The sequence below is a fragment of the Salmo trutta genome, chromosome 36, assembly GCF_901001165.1.
Source record: "Salmo trutta chromosome 36, fSalTru1.1, whole genome shotgun sequence".
NCBI classification, from domain to species: domain Eukaryota; kingdom Metazoa; phylum Chordata; class Actinopteri; order Salmoniformes; family Salmonidae; genus Salmo; species Salmo trutta.
Genome location: NC_042992.1, coordinates 18,266,551 through 18,284,221, shown reverse-complemented (window position 1 = coordinate 18,284,221; position 17,671 = coordinate 18,266,551). Strand labels below are relative to the sequence as shown.

At 43.1% G+C, this 17,671-nt stretch overlaps 1 protein-coding gene across 6 annotated transcripts in view; it reads right to left on the bottom strand.

Annotated features, from left to right (window-relative positions):
- The window catches only part of dennd3a (DENN/MADD domain containing 3a), a 42,483-nt gene continuing 24,812 nt past the window's right edge, over positions 1–17,671 (bottom strand). For all 6 annotated transcript variants that reach the window (XM_029734885.1, XM_029734889.1, XM_029734888.1 and 3 more), the window contains 8 exons: positions 17,010–17,139; positions 16,647–16,754; positions 11,339–11,481; positions 10,807–10,967; positions 10,213–10,352; positions 8,738–8,856; positions 1,306–1,443; positions 1–943 (listed from right to left, as the gene is read on the bottom strand). In XM_029734885.1, coding sequence (XP_029590745.1) covers positions 743–943; positions 1,306–1,443; positions 8,738–8,856; positions 10,213–10,352; positions 10,807–10,967; positions 11,339–11,481; positions 16,647–16,754; positions 17,010–17,139 — 1,140 coding nt within the window. In that variant the 3' untranslated portion in view covers positions 1–742. The remainder of the gene's footprint in view (positions 944–1,305; positions 1,444–8,737; positions 8,857–10,212; positions 10,353–10,806; positions 10,968–11,338; positions 11,482–16,646; positions 16,755–17,009; positions 17,140–17,671) is intronic.

Below are 17,671 nucleotides of genomic sequence, written 5' to 3'. Positions count from 1 at the left end.
TCTGCATTACTAAACATTTTAATAATACTAAAATGCATAGTTTGGGTTGAGTGTATTACACATACAAAAACATATTTAGAAGAGAAAGCACATACATTAAATATGAAATACTTATTTGGATGTGAGAAACCTGTGAAGCATTCCAATATAAAAAGATAACATCTAAGGTCCCTCCAATGTAAATAATACAAAAAGCAGTGTACTGCTTAAAAGGTAAATGACACCCAAAACAGTGTTTTGGTATTTGCTTCATTAGTCTATTGTTGATGTAGTCCAAAAATGCATCACACCAGCAGTATTTCTGTATTTTTTAAGTTATATATCTTGAAAAATGTATTTCTGATATTCAAAACATGTTGGGATCATATCAACAATGGACTAATGAAACAAATACCTAAATAGTTTCCCTTTAACATAAACAATAAGATACATGTTTAAAAACGATAGGTTGGAAAGATTATTCCAGCAATAAAAGTAAATCCTATGCAATCAGGTGAACTTTGGGTTGGTCATCCATCCACAGGCAGTCACAAATCACAACAAGAGTTTATTTCCCAACTGTTCATAATCACCTGGGTTATTAGGGCACACCTTAGCAAAACAATTTAATGGTTAACAAAAATGAGCGTTTCTTATTGAACAAGTTCCTGTTTCAGTCCGTTTTCTACCGTTTGGTGCCTAATGAACACGATCCTGTTCTGACCCCCAGCTACCAGGGGGCAGTATTGAATTTCCACTCAGGTTACTCCACTTTCCAGATGGCTATCTTCCCGTCCTCACGGGCTGCCCCACTCAGCACATAGCGGTCCTCTGCGGAGCACAGTGCCTGGACACAGTCTGTGTGAGCTACCAGCTCCTTCTCCACCGTGTGTCGCTGGGCATCCACTACGTAGATCTTCCCCCTGGACTTCCCCGAACTCCACCCTCGGCCCCCAACCCAGATCTGACAGGACCGGTTAACAGATTAGGTTTCATCACCATAAAGGACACATCTCATTTCTGGTTTTAAGACATGCTGAATTGAAAATTGACATGTCAGAGTGCATTGTGATATGAAAGATCTAGTCAGTATTTTAAAAAACATATGAAAAAGCGGGAAAGGAGCGGGAAAGGGAACCCATGGTGATTTGGGCCTGTTAATACTTTAAACCTAGGTTAAACTTTCACATAATACCTTAATGCAGAACTAAGTAATGTAACTAATCCAGTGGAGTACCCAAGCAATGCCATCTTATAGAAACTACAGTAGAGTAGAAGCACACTCATTTTCCTCCTACAGTGCAGTCTACAGACAGACAATCTCACCTGGTTTTTGACCTTGATAAGGCAGGTGACGCCTGCACAGTCAGGCAGCTGGATCCTCTGGAAAGGCTTGGTGGGCTCCCTGAGGTGCCACACACACAGCTCCCCTACGTCTATACAGGCCGTCCACAGCTGCTCCCTCTGAAACACGTACGGTATACAACACGGCTCCAATCATCACTCCCCCATACCATGTCAAAGTAGCCCAGACCTCACGGATCGCAGTAGGCTGTATGTAAAACTATGACATTCTATGTACATTACAGTGGGGTCCGAAATGATTGACACCCTTGATAAAAGACAAACAATAATTAATGTATAAAATAAATTGAGCTATATTGTACACAACAAAAAAAGGAAATTATATTATTTTACACTAATACAATTGCTCAGAGAAAGATTTGGTTTACGAGGTTAGACTTTTTTTCCCTCAACAAAGGTAGGATTAAAAATGGACACCCCTAAAGATTCTTATAAATAATGTAGTCAAAAGTGTAGTATTTGGTCCCATATTCCTAGCATGCAATGACTTAACTTCATCGGGGTAGGGGGCAGTATTTTGACGTCCGGATGAAAAGCGTGCCCGTAGTAAACTGCCTGCTACTCAGGCCCAGAAGGTAGGATATGCATACTATTAGTAGATTTGGATAGAAAACACTCTGAAGTTTCTAAAAAACTGTTTGAATGACATCTGTGAGTATAACACAACTCATATGGCATGCAAAAACCTGAGAAAAAATCCAACCAGGAAGTGTGGAAATCTGAGGTTTGTAGTTTAAGTGATTCCCTATCCAGTAGATGTCAACAGTCTTTAGAACGTTGTTTCATGCTTCTACTGTGAATGGGGAGAGAAAAAGAGCCATTGGAATCAGATGACTGAGAAAATGACATGAGCTCAATCATGCGCCTCTCACGTGAGAGTTAGCTGTGTTCCTTTTCATTTCTGAAGACAAAGGAATCGTCCGGTTGGAATATTATGGAAGATTTATGATAAAAACATCCTAAAGATTGATTCTATACATCGTTTGACATGTTTCTACAAACTGTAATATAACTTTTGACTGTTCGTCTGAATTCACTGCGCGAGCACAGTGGATTTGGATTACTCGACTAAAACGCACAAACAAAATGGAGGTATTTGGACATAAAGATAAACTTTATCGACCAAAACAAAAATTTATTCTGGAACTGGGATTCCTGGGAGTGCATTCCGATGAAGATCAAAGGTAAGTGAATATTTATAATGTCATTTTTGTCATTTCTGTTGACTCCAAAATGGCGGGTATCTGTATGGCTTGTTTTGATATCTGAGCGCTGTACTCAGATTGCAAAGTTTGCTTTCGCCGTAAAGCTTTTTTGAAATCTGACACAGCGGTTGCATTAAGGAGAAGTGTATATATAATTCTTTGAATATTTTATCAATGTTTATGATGAGTATTTCTGTAAATTGATGTGCTCATTCACCGAAGGTTTTGGGAGGCAAAACATTTCTGAACATTACACGCCAATGTAAAATGGGGTTTTTGGATATAAATATTAACTTTATCGAGCAAAACACACATGTATTGTGTAACACGAAGTCCTATGAGTGCCATCTGATGAAGATCAAAGGTTAGTGATTAATTTTAGCTGTATTTCTGGTTTTTGTGACGCCTCTCCTTGCTTGGAAAATGGCTGTGTGGTTTTTCTTGTCTAGGCGCTGTCCTAACATAATCTAATGCTATGCTTTCGCCGTAAAGCCTTTTTGAAATCGGACAATGTGGTTGGATTAACGAGAAGTGTATCTTTAAAATGGGGTATAATAGTTGTATGTTTGAGAAATTTGAATTATGAGATTTCTGTTGTTTTGAATTTGCCGCCTTGCTATTTCACTGGCTGTTGAATAGTGTCCCGCAGGTTGTTAATCAAGCTTGTGACTCTACAAACTTGTTGGATACATTTGAAGTTAATTTGGTTTTGTTTGATTATGCGCCCAATAGAAATGAATGGTAAATAATGCATAGTGTCATTTTGTAGTCACTTTTATTGTAAATAAGAATAGTAGATGTGGAAGCTACCATGATTACAGATATGGTGAGAGGTTACTATGTCTTGGGGGTATGATCTTTGATCCTCATCATTATTCCATTTGATATAATAATATAAGAAAAAAATACACTGCTCAAAAAAATAAAGGGAACACTTAAACAACACAATGTAACTCCAAGTCAATCACACTTCTGTGAAATCAAACTGTCCACTTAGGAAGCAACACTGATTGACAATACATTTCACATGCTGTTGTGCAAATGGAATAGACAACAGGTGGAAATTATAGGCAATTAGCAAGACACCCCCAATAAAGGAGTGGTTCTGCAGGTGGTGAACACGGACCACTTCTCAGTTCCTATGCTTCCTGGCTGATGTTTTGGTCACTTTTGAATGCTGGCGGTGCTTTCACTCTAGTGGTAGCATGAGACAGAGTCTACAACCCACACAAGTGGCTCAGGTAGTGCAGCTCATCCAGGATGGCACATCAATGCGAGCTGTGGCAAGAAGGTTTGCTGTGTCTGTCAGCGTAGTGTCCAGAGCATGGAGGCGCTACCAGGAGACAGGCCAGTACATCAGGAGATGTGGAGGAGGCCGTAGGAGGGCAACAACCCAGCAGCAGGACCGCTACCTCCACCTTTGTGCAAGGAGGAGCAGGAGGACCACTGCCAGAGCCCTGCAAAATGACCTCCAGCAGGCCACAAATGTGCATGTGTCTGCTCAAAAGGTCAGAAACAGACTCCATGAGGGTGGTATGAGGGCCCGACGTCCACAGGTGGGGGTTGTGCTTACAGCCCAACACCGTGCAGGACGTTTGGCATTTGCCAGAGAACACCAAGATTGGCAAATTCGCCACTGGCGCCCTGTGCTCTACACAGATGAAAGCAGGTTCACACTGAGCACATGTGACAGACGTGACAGTCTGGAGACGCCGTGGAGAACGTTCTGCTGCCTGCAACATCCTCCAGCATGACCGGTTTGGCGGTGGGTCAGTCATGGTGTGGGGTGGCATTTCTTTGGGGGGGCCTCACAGCCCTCCATGTGCTCGCCAGAGATGAGATCCTCAGACCCCTTGTGAGACCATATGCTGTTGCGGTTGGCCCTGGGTTCCTCCTAATGCAAGACAATGCTAGACCTCATGTGGCTGGAGTGTGTCAGCAGTTCCTGCAAGAGGAAGGCATTGATGCTATGGACTGGCCCGCCCGTTCCCCAGACCTGAATCCAATTGAGCACATCTGGGACATCATGTCTCGCGCCATCCACCAACGCCACGTTGCACCACAGACTGTCCAGGAGTTGGCGGATGCTTTAGTCCAGGTCTGGGAGGAGATCCCTCAGGAGACCATCCACCACCTCATCAGGAGCATGCCCAGGTGTTGTAGGGAGGTCATCCAGGCACGTGGAGGCCACACACACTACTGAGCCTCATTTTGACTTGTTTTAAGGACATTACATCAAAGTTGGATCAGCCTGTAGTGTGGTTTTCCACTTTCATTTTGAGTGTGACTCCAAATCCAGACCTCCATGGGTTGATAAATTGGATTTCCATTGATTATTTGTGTGATTTTGTTGTCAGCACATTCAACTATGTAAAGAAAAAAAGTATTTAATAAGATTATTTCATTCATTCAGATCTAGGATGTGTTATTTTAGTGTTCCCTTTATTTTTTTGAGCAGTGTATATACGCATTTCACTAGCCTCAGTTTGACACACTCAAACCGGTGCGCCTGGCACCTTTTACCAGAGGTGTGGACTCGAGTCACATTGATGATTTTAGACTTGACCAAAAAAAAAAATACAAAATAAATAAATAAGCCTTGCGACTCGACTTTGACTTTAACACCAATGACTCGTGACTTAACTTGGACTTGAGCCTTTTGACTCGAACTGACTTGATACCCTCCCCAAGCCCAAATATAAAAAATTATGCTATTTAAAAAAAAGTGTGCAGCGCATCAACAGCGCATCAACTTCATTTAACGGATTACAGTTTGAATCGGACCGCAGCCAAATGAAACTGTGCCAACGGAGAAAAAGTTGTGTGGCAGTGCAGAGGAACGTCGGCAGGTGAATTCAGACGGAGCCCTTGGAAAGATGCACCTAATCATTGCACTAAGATTGAGCTACAACTGCTGTTCCTAAAACCATTGACATACATTAGCCTACAGTAAGCACACACAGAGAGGTTGTGTGTGTGTGTGTGTGTGTGTGTTAAGGTTGGGCGATTGTACAAGCCTACGTCGCCCGATTGAGCCCCATAGCGATCCTCGATAGTCGATCGCTATATGGGGGGGTTGCAGTGCAGGTTTTATCTCCCATCTTTTGGAACTGTATTTTTTCCCCACAGATATTCAGGCCAGTGTTCAAATTGTAGGCCTACTTGAAGTTCAGTAGCAGTTGTTTGATGTACCTTTTAATAAATTATTGTAACTTTATGGCAGGGTTGTTTTAGGTATCTGGAGAGAGGAGAGAGCACTACAATATTTTGTTTTTGTTGTCATATTGACAAGCAGGTAATTTCATTTATTTCCATGGAAATATTACGTTTATTTGGAAAACAATAAATATATTTTTAAAAGCATTCATGATTTGCGTAAATTTAATATACTAACTATTACTCTTGTTAAAAATATGAAATGGTATTACATTTGGTGAAGAGCACATTATTTAGAACTTGAGACTTGACTCGGACTTGCCCGTCTTCACTTGGGACTTGAGTGCTAAGGCTTGAGACTTACTAGTGACTTGTAAAACAATGACTTGATCCCACCTCTGCCTTTTACCATACCCACCCACTTGGGAGCCAGGCCCAGACAATCAGAATGAGGTTTTCCTCCAAAAAAGGGCTTTATTACAGACAGACAAACTCCTCAGTTTCATCACCTGTCAGGGTGGCTGGACTCAGACGATCCCGCAAGTGAAGAAACTAGATGTGGAGGTCCTGGGCTGGCGTGGCAACACGTGGTCTGCGGTTGTGAGGCCGGGTGGACATACTGCCAAATTCTCTAAAACAACGTTTGAGGCGGCTTATGGTAGAGAAATGAACATTCAATTCTCTGGCAACAGCTCTGGTGGACAATCCTGCAGTCAGCATGCCAATTGCACACTCCCTCAACTTGAGACTTCTGTGGCATTGTGTTGTGACAAAAATGCACATTTTATTGTCTCCAGCACAAGGTACACCTGTGTAATGATCATGCTTTTTAATCAGCTCCTTGATATGCCACACCTGGCATAGGATTATCTTGGCAAAGGAGAAATGCTCACTAACAAGTATGTAAACAAATTTGTGCACTAAATTTGAGAGAAATAAGCTTTATGTGCGTATGGAACATTTCAGGGATCTTCTATTTCAGCTCATCACACACACCCACACATGTGGGGTTGTTCAAAAAGGAGGACAATTTTAGTGTTTTATATCGACTGAATTGCCTTTGTGACTATGCACCGAGTAGAGCAAATATTTGGTACAGCTTCCTAATATTGAGTTGCACCCCCTTTTGGCCTCAGAACAGTCTCAATTCGTCAGGGCATGGACTCTACAAGGTGTCGAAAGCATTCCACAGGGATGCTGGCCCATGTTGGCTCCAATGCTTCCTAAAGTTGTGTCAAGTTGGCTGGATGTCTTTTGGGTGGTGGACCATTCTTGATACACAAGGGAAACTGTTGAGCATGAAAAACCCAGCAGCGTTGCAGTTCTTTACACAAACAGGTGTGCCTGGCACCTACTACTACCATACCCCGTTCATAGGCAATTAAATATTTAGTATTTCCCATTCACCCTCTGAATGGCACACAATCCATGTCTCAAATCCTTTAACCTGTCTCCTCACCTTCATCTACACTGACTGAAGTGGATTTAACAAGTAACATCAATAATGGATCAGAGCTTCACCTGGTCAGCCTATGTCATGGAACGAGCAGGTGTTCTTAACATTTTATATACTCAGTATATGTGTATAGATAGATGGATAGAGATATATACACACACAGTACGTTCGGAGAGTATTCAGACACCTTGACTTTTTCCACATTTTGTTATGTTACAGCCTTCTAAAATTGATTACATAATTTTTTCCCCTCAATCTACAAACAATAATACTCCATAATGAAAAAGCGAAAACAGGTTTTTAGAAATGTTTGAGGTCAAATGCATCATGTTTCCATTGATCATCCTTGAGAGTTTCTACAACTTGATTGGAGTCCACCTGTAGTCAATTCAATTGAGTGGACATGATTTGGAAAAGCTCACCTGTCTATATAAGATCCCACAGTTGACAGTGTATGTCAGAGCAAAAACTAAGCCATGAGGTCAAAGGAATTGGCCGTAAAGCTCCGAGACAGGATTATGTCGAGGCACAGATCTGGGGAAGGGTGCCAAAACATTTCTGCAGCACTGAAGGTCCCCGAGAACACAATGGCCTCCATCATTCTTAAATGGAAGAAGTTTGGAACCACCAAGACTCTTCCTAGAGCTGGCCGCCCGGCCAAACTGAGCAATCGGGGGAGAAGGGCCTTGTGCCCGGGAGATGTCCAAGAACCAGATGGTCACTCCACAGTTCCTCTGTGGAGATGGTTGTCCTTCTGGAAGGTTCTCCCATCTCTGCAACACTCCACCAATCAGGCCATTAATGTAGTGTCCAGACGGAAGCCTATCCTCAGTAAAAGGCACATGACAGCCTGCTTGGAGTTTGCCAAAAGGCATCTAAAGGAGTCTCAGACCATGACAAACAAGATTCTCTGGTCTGATGAAACCAAGATTGAACTCCTTGGCCTGAATGCTAAACTTCACGTCTGGAGGAAACCTGACACCATCCCTACGGTGAAGCATGGTGGTGGCAGCATCATGCTGTGGGGATGTTTTTCAGAGGCAGGGACTGGGAGACTAGTCAGGATCGAGGGAAAAATGAACGGAGCAAAGTACAGAGAGATCCTTGATGAAACTCTTCTCAGGACCTCAGACTGGGGTGAAGGTTCACCTTCCAACAGGACAACAACCCTAAGCACAGCCAAGACAACACAGGAGTGGCTTCGGGACAAGTGTCTTAATGTCCTTGAGTGGCCCAGCAAGAGCCCGGACTTGAACCCGATCCCGAGGATCTGCAGAGAAGAATGGGAGAAACTCCCCAAATACAGGTGTGCCAAGCTTGTAGCGTCATACCCAAGAAGACTCGAGGCTGTAATCACTGTCAAAGGCGCTTCAACAAAGCACTGAGTAAAGGGTCTGAATACTTCTGTAAAATGTGATATCTCAGCTTTTCAAATTTCTAAAAATGTGTTTTTGCTTTGTCATTATGGGGTATCATGTGAAGATTGATGAAGGGGGAGATTTTTTGGGAAAAATTCAAGGGGTCTGAATACTTTCCAAATGCACTGTATATCTCTATGACCATAGACACTACCCACCTCATGGTAGAGCAGGAAGCTGCTGAAGGCAGTTGGGGAGCCACAGAGCTGCTCGGGAAGGCAGATCTTGCGATGTAACATTCCGTTTTTCCACACCTCCATAATGCAGTCTCTGGCACCTGAATGATGTAGGAGGAATAACAATCCCAAATCACAATTATTAAAACAATCATTAAGAATGCATCTGTCATCTCTCATCCACCTCCAAGCAGACGACACCATTCTGTATACTTCTGGCAATTCTTTGGACACTGTTAACTAACCTCGAGATGAGCTTCAATGCCATACAACACTCCTTCCGTGGCCTCCAACTGCTCTTAAATGCAAGTAAAACTAAATGCATGCTCTTCAACCGATCACTGCCCGCACCCGCCCGCCCGTCTAGCATCACTACTCTGGACGGCTCTGACTTAGAATACGTGGACAACTACAAATACCGAGGTGTCTGGTTAGACTGTAAACTCTCCTTCCAGACTCACATTAAGCATCTCCAATCCAAAATTAAATCTAGAATCGGCTTCCTATATCGCAACAAAGCATCCTTCACTCATGCTACCAAACATGCCCTTGTAAAACTGACCATCCTACCGATCCTCGACTTCGGCAATGTCATACACAAAATAGCCTCCAACACTCTACTCTGCAAATTGGATGCAGTCCATCACAGTGCCATCCGTTTTGTCACCAAAGCCCCATATACAACCCACCACTGCGACCTGTATGTTCTCGTTGGCTGGCCCTCGCTTCCTATTCATCGCCAAATCCACTGGCTCCAGGTCATCTATAAGTCTTTGCTAGGTAAATCCCCACCTTATCTAAGCTCACTGGTCTCCATAGCAGCACCCACCCGTAGCACGCGCTCCAGCAGGTATATTTCACTGGTCTCCCCCAAAGCCAATTCCTCCTTTGGCTGCCTTTCCTTCCAGTTCTCTGCTGCCAATGACTGGAACGAACTGCAAAAATCACTGAAGCTGGAGACCCATATCTCCCTCACTAACTTTAATCACCAGCTGTCAGAGCAGCTCACAGATCACTGCACCTGTACATAGCCCATCTAACTACCTCATCCCCATACTGTATTTATTGTTTTGCTCCTTGGCACCCCAGTATCTCTACTTGCACATTCATCTTCTGCACATCTATCACTCTAGTGTTTAATTGCTATATTGTAATTATTTTGCCACTATGGCCTATTTATTGCCCTACCTCCCTTATCTTGCCTCATTTGCACACACTGTACATAAACTTTTCTATTGTGTTATTGACTGTATGTCTGTTTATTCCGTGTGTAACTGTTGCTGTTTGTGTCGCATTGTTTTGCTTTATCTTGGCCAGGTCGCAGTTGTAAATGAGAACTTGTTCTCAACTGGCCTACCTGGTTAAATAAAAGGTAAAATAAAAAAATATATACAGAAGTATAGTACAGCCAGAAGTCACTTTAAGTACCCTATTTTTATGCTTGTACATGTACTTACAGCACCATAGGGTTCCATTGCAGAGCTGAACGGACTGGAGACGGTCGCAGGAGACCCGGAACTGTTTCCTGACCTGTAACGTGGACACGTCCCACACCATCACTGTACCCTCCGCACTGCAGGAGTATGCCACCTTTGGGCTGCAACAGGGAATACATGTTCAGGTAAAGATTAATGTTACTAATAACCACAGGGAAAAATCAGCAGGGTCGTGTTTAGTGTGGCACACAGTAGCAAAATGTTTTTTAAACTGGAAAGAGCATTTCATATTGGACACATTCAGATAGTCGCTCCCTGCTTCAGTCCGTTGTCCTCCTTTTGGTGCCTAATGTACACGACCCAGGCATAAAGAAAGGATGTTATACTTAAAACAATTTTACTTCGAGCTGGGACTGCTCATTGCCGCCGTTATCATGCGGTCCTAAAAAACCATCTCTCTATGGATATGATGCCAGTAGTAGCTGTATGTTAATGTTACTTCACTATATTACATTTAATTTTACAAGGACAGTGTTCATTAATCAACATTACTGTAAATGTTTAAGTTTAAGCCAGCCGGATAGTTTTCAACTGCATGTCATTGTCACCCCTCACCTGTATTTCTCGCTGCGTTCCCCTAGGGACAGCCCTGTGACCTCACTGCGGTGGTCTCTCAGCTGCTTGTTACAGGACATGCTGCGGGTGCTGATTATGTAAATTACTGAATCCTGGGTGCCAATCCACACTTGCTGCCGGTCCACTCCCAGCATGCAGTTCTGGACAAAACAACAAAACATTTGCCCATTTCAAACCAGGTGGCCTGCCTATTTCAAACCATGGCACCAAGACATTTCAGACATAAAACACCATTTTAAAACCGTACCATTTCAAAAACATAGGAAGCAGGTCCAAGCAGGTAATTTCAGTCATAACATACTGTACCCACCAGGGGTCAGCAGAATCCCTTGAGTTATTTTCATCTACACGAACACTAAATATAGCCAAACGGGACCAAGAAGAAGATGACTAAATGTAGTAAGTGAATTACTACTGCTTTTTGATAATTCTATAAATTGTCCTCCTCCCTTCAATTTGCCTACTCCTTTAAAATAGTGGTCCCATCCCCATTCCACATCCACAGCCTTACCACTCGTGAAGTTCCCACTTGGACTTGGTTCTGCTGCATGGACCAGCTGGCTGCATCAAACACCACCACCTTCCCATCACTCAGGGCACACCACAGTTTGGGGTTCCCATCACCCTCAGAGTCAGACGACACGCCCAGCTGGCCTGAGAATGTCAACAAAAATATTGCTGAATGCAGGAACCCCTGTATCTGCATTTTCTATGCATCTATTGTCCTACAAGCATGGCAGAATATTTCTCACATGCTGAAAAAGTCTATATACTGTAGGTCTGATTCAAATACAGTAAGTAGCTCATGGCTTGACTAGTAGAGATGGTAACTACAGTGCATTTGGAAAGTATTCAGGCCCCTTGACTTTTCACACAATTTATTACGTTACAGCCTTATTCTAAAATGGATTCAATTGTTTTTTCCCCCCTCAACATACATGCAATAGCCCATAATTACAAAGCAAAAACTGTTTTTTAGAAAACGGAGCAAAAAAAAAAAAGATTCTCATTTACATAAGTATTCAGACCCCTTACTCAGTACTTTGTTTAAACCCTTTTGGCAGCAATTACAGCTTTGAGTCTGTACCTGTATTTGGGGAGTTTCTCCCATTCTTCTTTGCAGATCCTCTTAAGCTCTGTCAGGTTGGATGGGGAACGTCGTCTCTCCAGAGATGTTCGATCAGGTTCAAGTCCGAGCTCTGGCTGGGCCACTCAAGGACATTGAGACTTGTCCCAAAGCCACTCCTGCGTTGTCTTGGCTGTGTGCTTAGGGTAGCTGTCCTGTTGGAAGGTGAAACTTCACCCCAGTCTGAGGTCCTAAGTGCTCTGGAGCAGGTTTTCATCAAGGATCTCTGTACTTTGCTCCATTCATCTTTCCCTCGATCCCGAGTAGTCTCCCAGTCCCTGCCGCTGAAAAACATCCCCACAGCATGATGCTGCCACCACCATGCTTCACCATAGGGATGGTGCCAGTTTTCCTCCAGATGTGACGCTTGGCATCCAGGAAAGAGTGTTACATTTTGGTTTCATCAGACCAGAGAATCTTGTTTCTCAGGGTCTAAGAATCTTTAGGTGCCTTTGGGCAAACTCCAAGCGGGCTGTCATGTGCCTTTTACTGAGGAGTGGCTTCCGTCTGGCCACTCTACCATAAAGGCCTGATTGGTGGACTGCCACAGAGATGGTTGTCCTTCTGGAAGGTTCTCCCATCTCCACAGAGAAACTCTGGAGCTCTGTCAGAGTGACCATTGGGTTCTTTTCCACCGATTGCTCAGTTTGGCCGGGGCTGCCAGCTCTAGGAAGAGCTTCTTCCATTTTAAGAGTAATGGAGGCCCCTGTGTTCTTGAGGACCTTCAATGCTGCAGAAATGTTTTGGTACACTTCCCCTGATCTGTGCCTCAACACAATCCTGTCTCGGAGCTCTAAGGACAATTCCTTCGACCTCATGGCTTGGTTTTTGCTCTGACATGCACTGTCAACTGTGGGACTTTATATAGACAGGTGTGTGCCTTTCCAAATCTTGTCCAATCAATTGAATTTACCACAGGTGGTGGACTCCAATAAAGTTGTAGAAATATGTCAAGGTTAATCAATGGAAACAGGATGCACCTGAGCTCAATTTCGAGTCTCTTATCAAAGTGTCTGAATACTTACAGAAGGAATGTTTTTATTTTTTGCAGATTTTTCTAAAAACTTGTTTTCGCTTTGTCATTATGGGCTATTGTGTGTAGATTGATTTAATAAAAAAATTCCCTCAATTTTAGAATAACGCTGTAACCTAACAAAATGTGGGAAAAGTCAAGGGGTCTGAATACTTTGACTGCACTGTATACAGTTAAGTAAAAAAAAAAAAAAGATTCCCTGATGAAGGCTGAGGCTGAAATGCATTGAATATTCTTTATTTATAATAAATACGTATATTCTAATACATCTCTCACACGCACACACTGAAGAAGTGTTAACATTTAGTTACACAATGGCACACATATGGAACTTTTCAGACATCAATCCATATTATGGAATACAACCTAAATCTGTCCACCTTCAGCCTAGCTGTTCCATTTCCTCTTACGGCCTAACATTTATTTTTCAAATCATAATAGGAAAAAGAAAAGAACTTGATGTGTCACATCCTCCCTTTCTTGGGGAGGAGTGATGAACAGAACAAGAGGGAGGGAGGAGGGAATCTGGACTCTGTCCAAGGGTACATAAGTGACCTACATTTAGTCCCTGAGAGCTGGGACTTCAATGGTGCTCTGTGCTGACGCAGCACTATTACCAATGCCTAGAGCGGTGCTTCTCAGACCTCTCCACCTTGACCCCCAGACGTTTCACAAGTTTGTTGTAGCCCTGAACTAGCTCCCCTGATTTACCTATTCAAGGGTTTGATGATTAGTTGCCAAGTTGAATCAGGTGTGCTAGCTCTGGAACAGCTTGGGGGTCTCCGAGAAGAAGTCTGAGAACCGCAGGCCTAGAGGGTCATGTCCAGGCCCCGTACCATGGCCACTACCATACCCCCTTCTAACTGGTTACAGATGGACCAATCAGGGGGAAGGCTCAGACAAACACACCACTGTCTGTGAGAGGACCAGGGGAAGGAGTAGGGAGAAGGGACACTGTGTTAAACAAAGAAGCTGCTGTTGGTTCTGTGATGTCACTAGGTTAAGACACAGGCTCCTTTACACTGAGTGCTGGGACTGAAGAGCCTTGCAGACTAGAGCATGTTTCTTATGACGTGCCCAGTCAAAACACGAACCGTACAAATGAGTCAGAGAAAAACAACGCTGATTCAAACGATTGATGTTAGATGTTCAAGATGTGAAATTAATACAGAAGTCAGAATCAAACATCTCATTGTGTCAGATAGTGTAATACAGGTCTGTGTAATATACAGTTCAAGTCAGAAGTTTACATACACTTAGGATGGAGTCATTAAAACTTATTTTTCAATCACTCCACAAATGTCTTGTTACCAAACTATAGTTTTGGCAAGTCGGTTAGGACATCTACTTTGTGCATGACAAGTCATTTTCCAACAATTGTTTACTGACAGATTATTTCACTGTATCACATTTCCAGTTTCATTTCAAGTTTACATACACTAAGTTGACTGTGCCTTTTAAACAGCTTGGAAAATCCCAGAAAATGATGTCATGGCTTTAGAAGCTTCTGATAGGCCAATTGACATCATTTGAGTCAATTGGAGGTGTACCTGTGGATGTATTTCGAGGCCTACCTTCAAACTCCGTGCCTATTTGCTTGACATCATGAGAAAATCAAAAGAAATCAGCCAAGACCTCAGAAAAATAATTGTAGACCTCCACAAGTCTCGTTCATCCTTGGGAGCAATTTCCAAATGTCTGAAGGTACCATGTTCATCTGTACAAACAATAGTACGCAAGTATAAACACCATGGGACCACGCAGCCGTCATAACGCTCAGGAAGGAGATGCGTTTTGTCTCCTAGAGGTGAACGTACTTTGGTGCGAAAAGTACAAATCAATCCCAGAACAACAGCAAAGGACCTTGTGAAGATGCTGGAGGAAACGGGTACAAAAGTATTTATATCCACAGTAAAATGAGTCCTATATCAACATAACCTGAAAGGCCGCTCGGCAAGGAAGAAGCCACTGCTCCAAAACCGCCATAACAAAGCCAGACTACGGCTTGCAACTGCACATGGGGTCAAAGATCGTACTTTTGGAGAAATGTCCTCTGGTCTGATGAAACAAAAATAGAACTGTTTGGCCATAATGACCATCGTTATGTTTGGAGGAAAAAAGTGGAGGCTTGCAAGCTGAAGCACACCATCCCAACCGTGAAGCACGAGGGTGGCAGCATCATGTTGTGGGGGTGCTTTGCTGCAGGAGGGACTGGTGCACTTCACAAAATAGATGGCATCATGAGGCAGGAAAATTATGTGGATATATTGAAGCAACATCTCAAGACATCAGTCAGGAAGTTAAAGCTTGGTCGGAAATGGGTCTTCCAAATGGACAATGACCCCAAACATACTTCCAAAGTTGTGGTAATATGGCTTAAGGACAACAAAGTCAAGGTATTGGAGTGGCCATCACAAAGCCCTGACCTCAACCCTATAGAAAATGTGTGGGCAGAACTGAAAAAGCATGTGCGAGCAAGGAGGCCTACAAAGCTGACTCAGTTACACCAGCTCTGTCAGGAGGAATGGGCCAAAATTCACCCAACTTATTGTGGGAAGCTTGTGGAAGGCTACCCGAAACTAATGACCCAAGTTTAAATTGTTTAAGGCAATGCTACCAAATACTAATTGAGTGTACGTAAACTTCTGAACGACTGGGAATGTGATGAAAGAAATAAAAGCTGAAATAAATCACTCTACTATTATTCTGACATTTCACATTCTTAAAATAAAGTGGTGATCCTAACTGACCTAAGACAGGGAATTTTTACTAGGATTAAATGTCAGGAATTGTGAAAAACTGAGTTTAAATGTATTTGGCTAAGGTGTATGTAAACTTCAGACTTCAACTGTAATATAAACATTTGTGGTTTGAGTAGGAGGAACAATCACAGTGATTCTATTGTGACTACTATAGGAGTCTACTATCAGTAACCACTGCATGAAACTAAGGATGAAACTAAGGAACACAACAGGAAGTGGTTGGTGGTGATGCGTTGGGAAAAGCTGTGCCTCATTAATTGTTTAAGAGGCAGTGAAATAAAATAAAAACGCCTCTGGCCCTTTCTGCCAAGCCTCCTCCTGTAACCTGACACTGTCACCGTCACCGTCACCGGCCAAGCAGCAGTAGGGAGTGTGACAGACCTGGGTTCAAACACCATTTAAAATAAAATACTTTAGCTGTGCTTGATTGCGCTTGCCTGTTGTAATGGAACCAATTGAATAATCACAAAAGTGCAAACCACACCCACCTGGCACTCAAGGCAGATTGTTTGTTTTAAAGTAGTTGAACGATTATTAAATAGTATTTAAAACCATGTCTTGGAGTGTGATATATGTTACCAGGACACAGAAATGACTCAGGTGTTGTTGTCATGCAATACCTCGACTACAGAACACAGATTTGAGGTGTACTACCATGACAGTCATGACCTGAGGAGTACTGTGTAAGGGTACGTGGTATGTCCTAGACTGGAGGAGAGTTTAGGTTGAAGTGGTGTTGAATGGGAAATACCAGCAGCACCTACTTGATTTACCGAGCATCCTGTAGGGCGTTTATAGTACTGGGAAATCATTCTACAGATATGTAGTGTTAGCAGTTTGTTGAACAGGAACGGTATGGTGTCTGATGTCATGACTGACAGCGTGCCTGAGAGTTTACCTGGGGTGTAGAGCAGAACATCCACCGCCTGGGGGCTAGTCAGGTCCAGAGAAGGGTTGATCTTGTGTTTCAGGGTCTCTGACGTGGTTTTAGGGACCATCAGCGGGACTGCTCAGGATGGAGAGAAAGCTCAGAGGTAAAAGTTTGAAATGAATAAAAAAAAATCTCCTGAGAAACAAGACTCATAAACATGTGCTTTCTGTAAAGCTATTTATTTCAAATGATCTAAAATGTTTTGGGGATTTTTTGGTATGATCTGATGTTTTTCCAGTGTCTTTTTTGTCCCTGTGAAAATATCAACTTCGGGAGAGACAAGCTGCTTAAACCTAATTCATAGTTCCACAAATATCTCAGTTGCCATACCTTCCAGTTTCATTCTGTCAAAGTGTGCCAGCTTGGTTGCAGCAAAAATGGCCTTTTGTGACTGCAGACAGCCAACCACTGCATCCATCAACAGGGCGTTGGTCAGAGCCTGCTGCATATATTGGGGGTCCTGAGAGAGCGAGGTAGAGGGAGAGAGTAGGAGAGGAAGAGCGAGAGAGACAGAAAAAGAGAGAAACAACGCAGATTTGAGATTCTATTCATATGTATATGAATTATGATGAACGTCACACATTCTATGCATACTCCAGATGTACAAGAGTCTGTTCCCATGACATCATGCTGACGGAAACATGAAAAAGAGAAAAGGAGGAATAGAAAGCAAAATATCTCTAGGGCCAGTAGTTTGTAACCAGACTAACTGGCTCTTACGGTAACTCCATGGCATCTGAACCATGCGTTGGGGGAGGCTAGCCTGGTGCCAGATCTGTTGGTGCGGTCTTACCAACTCCTTGTCTAGTGTAGTTATTGTCATGCCACGACAGCACAAACAGATCCGGAGCTAGGCTAGCTGGAGGCAGCAGGGCATGAGGCCTTAATTAAAGAGAAAGACGGAACTTAACCCTGGGAAATGCGGTCTTTCCAGTGATAACAGAGAAGACGACAATACATGAAGAGAGATGGGCAGGGGGCCAGAAGCGGCC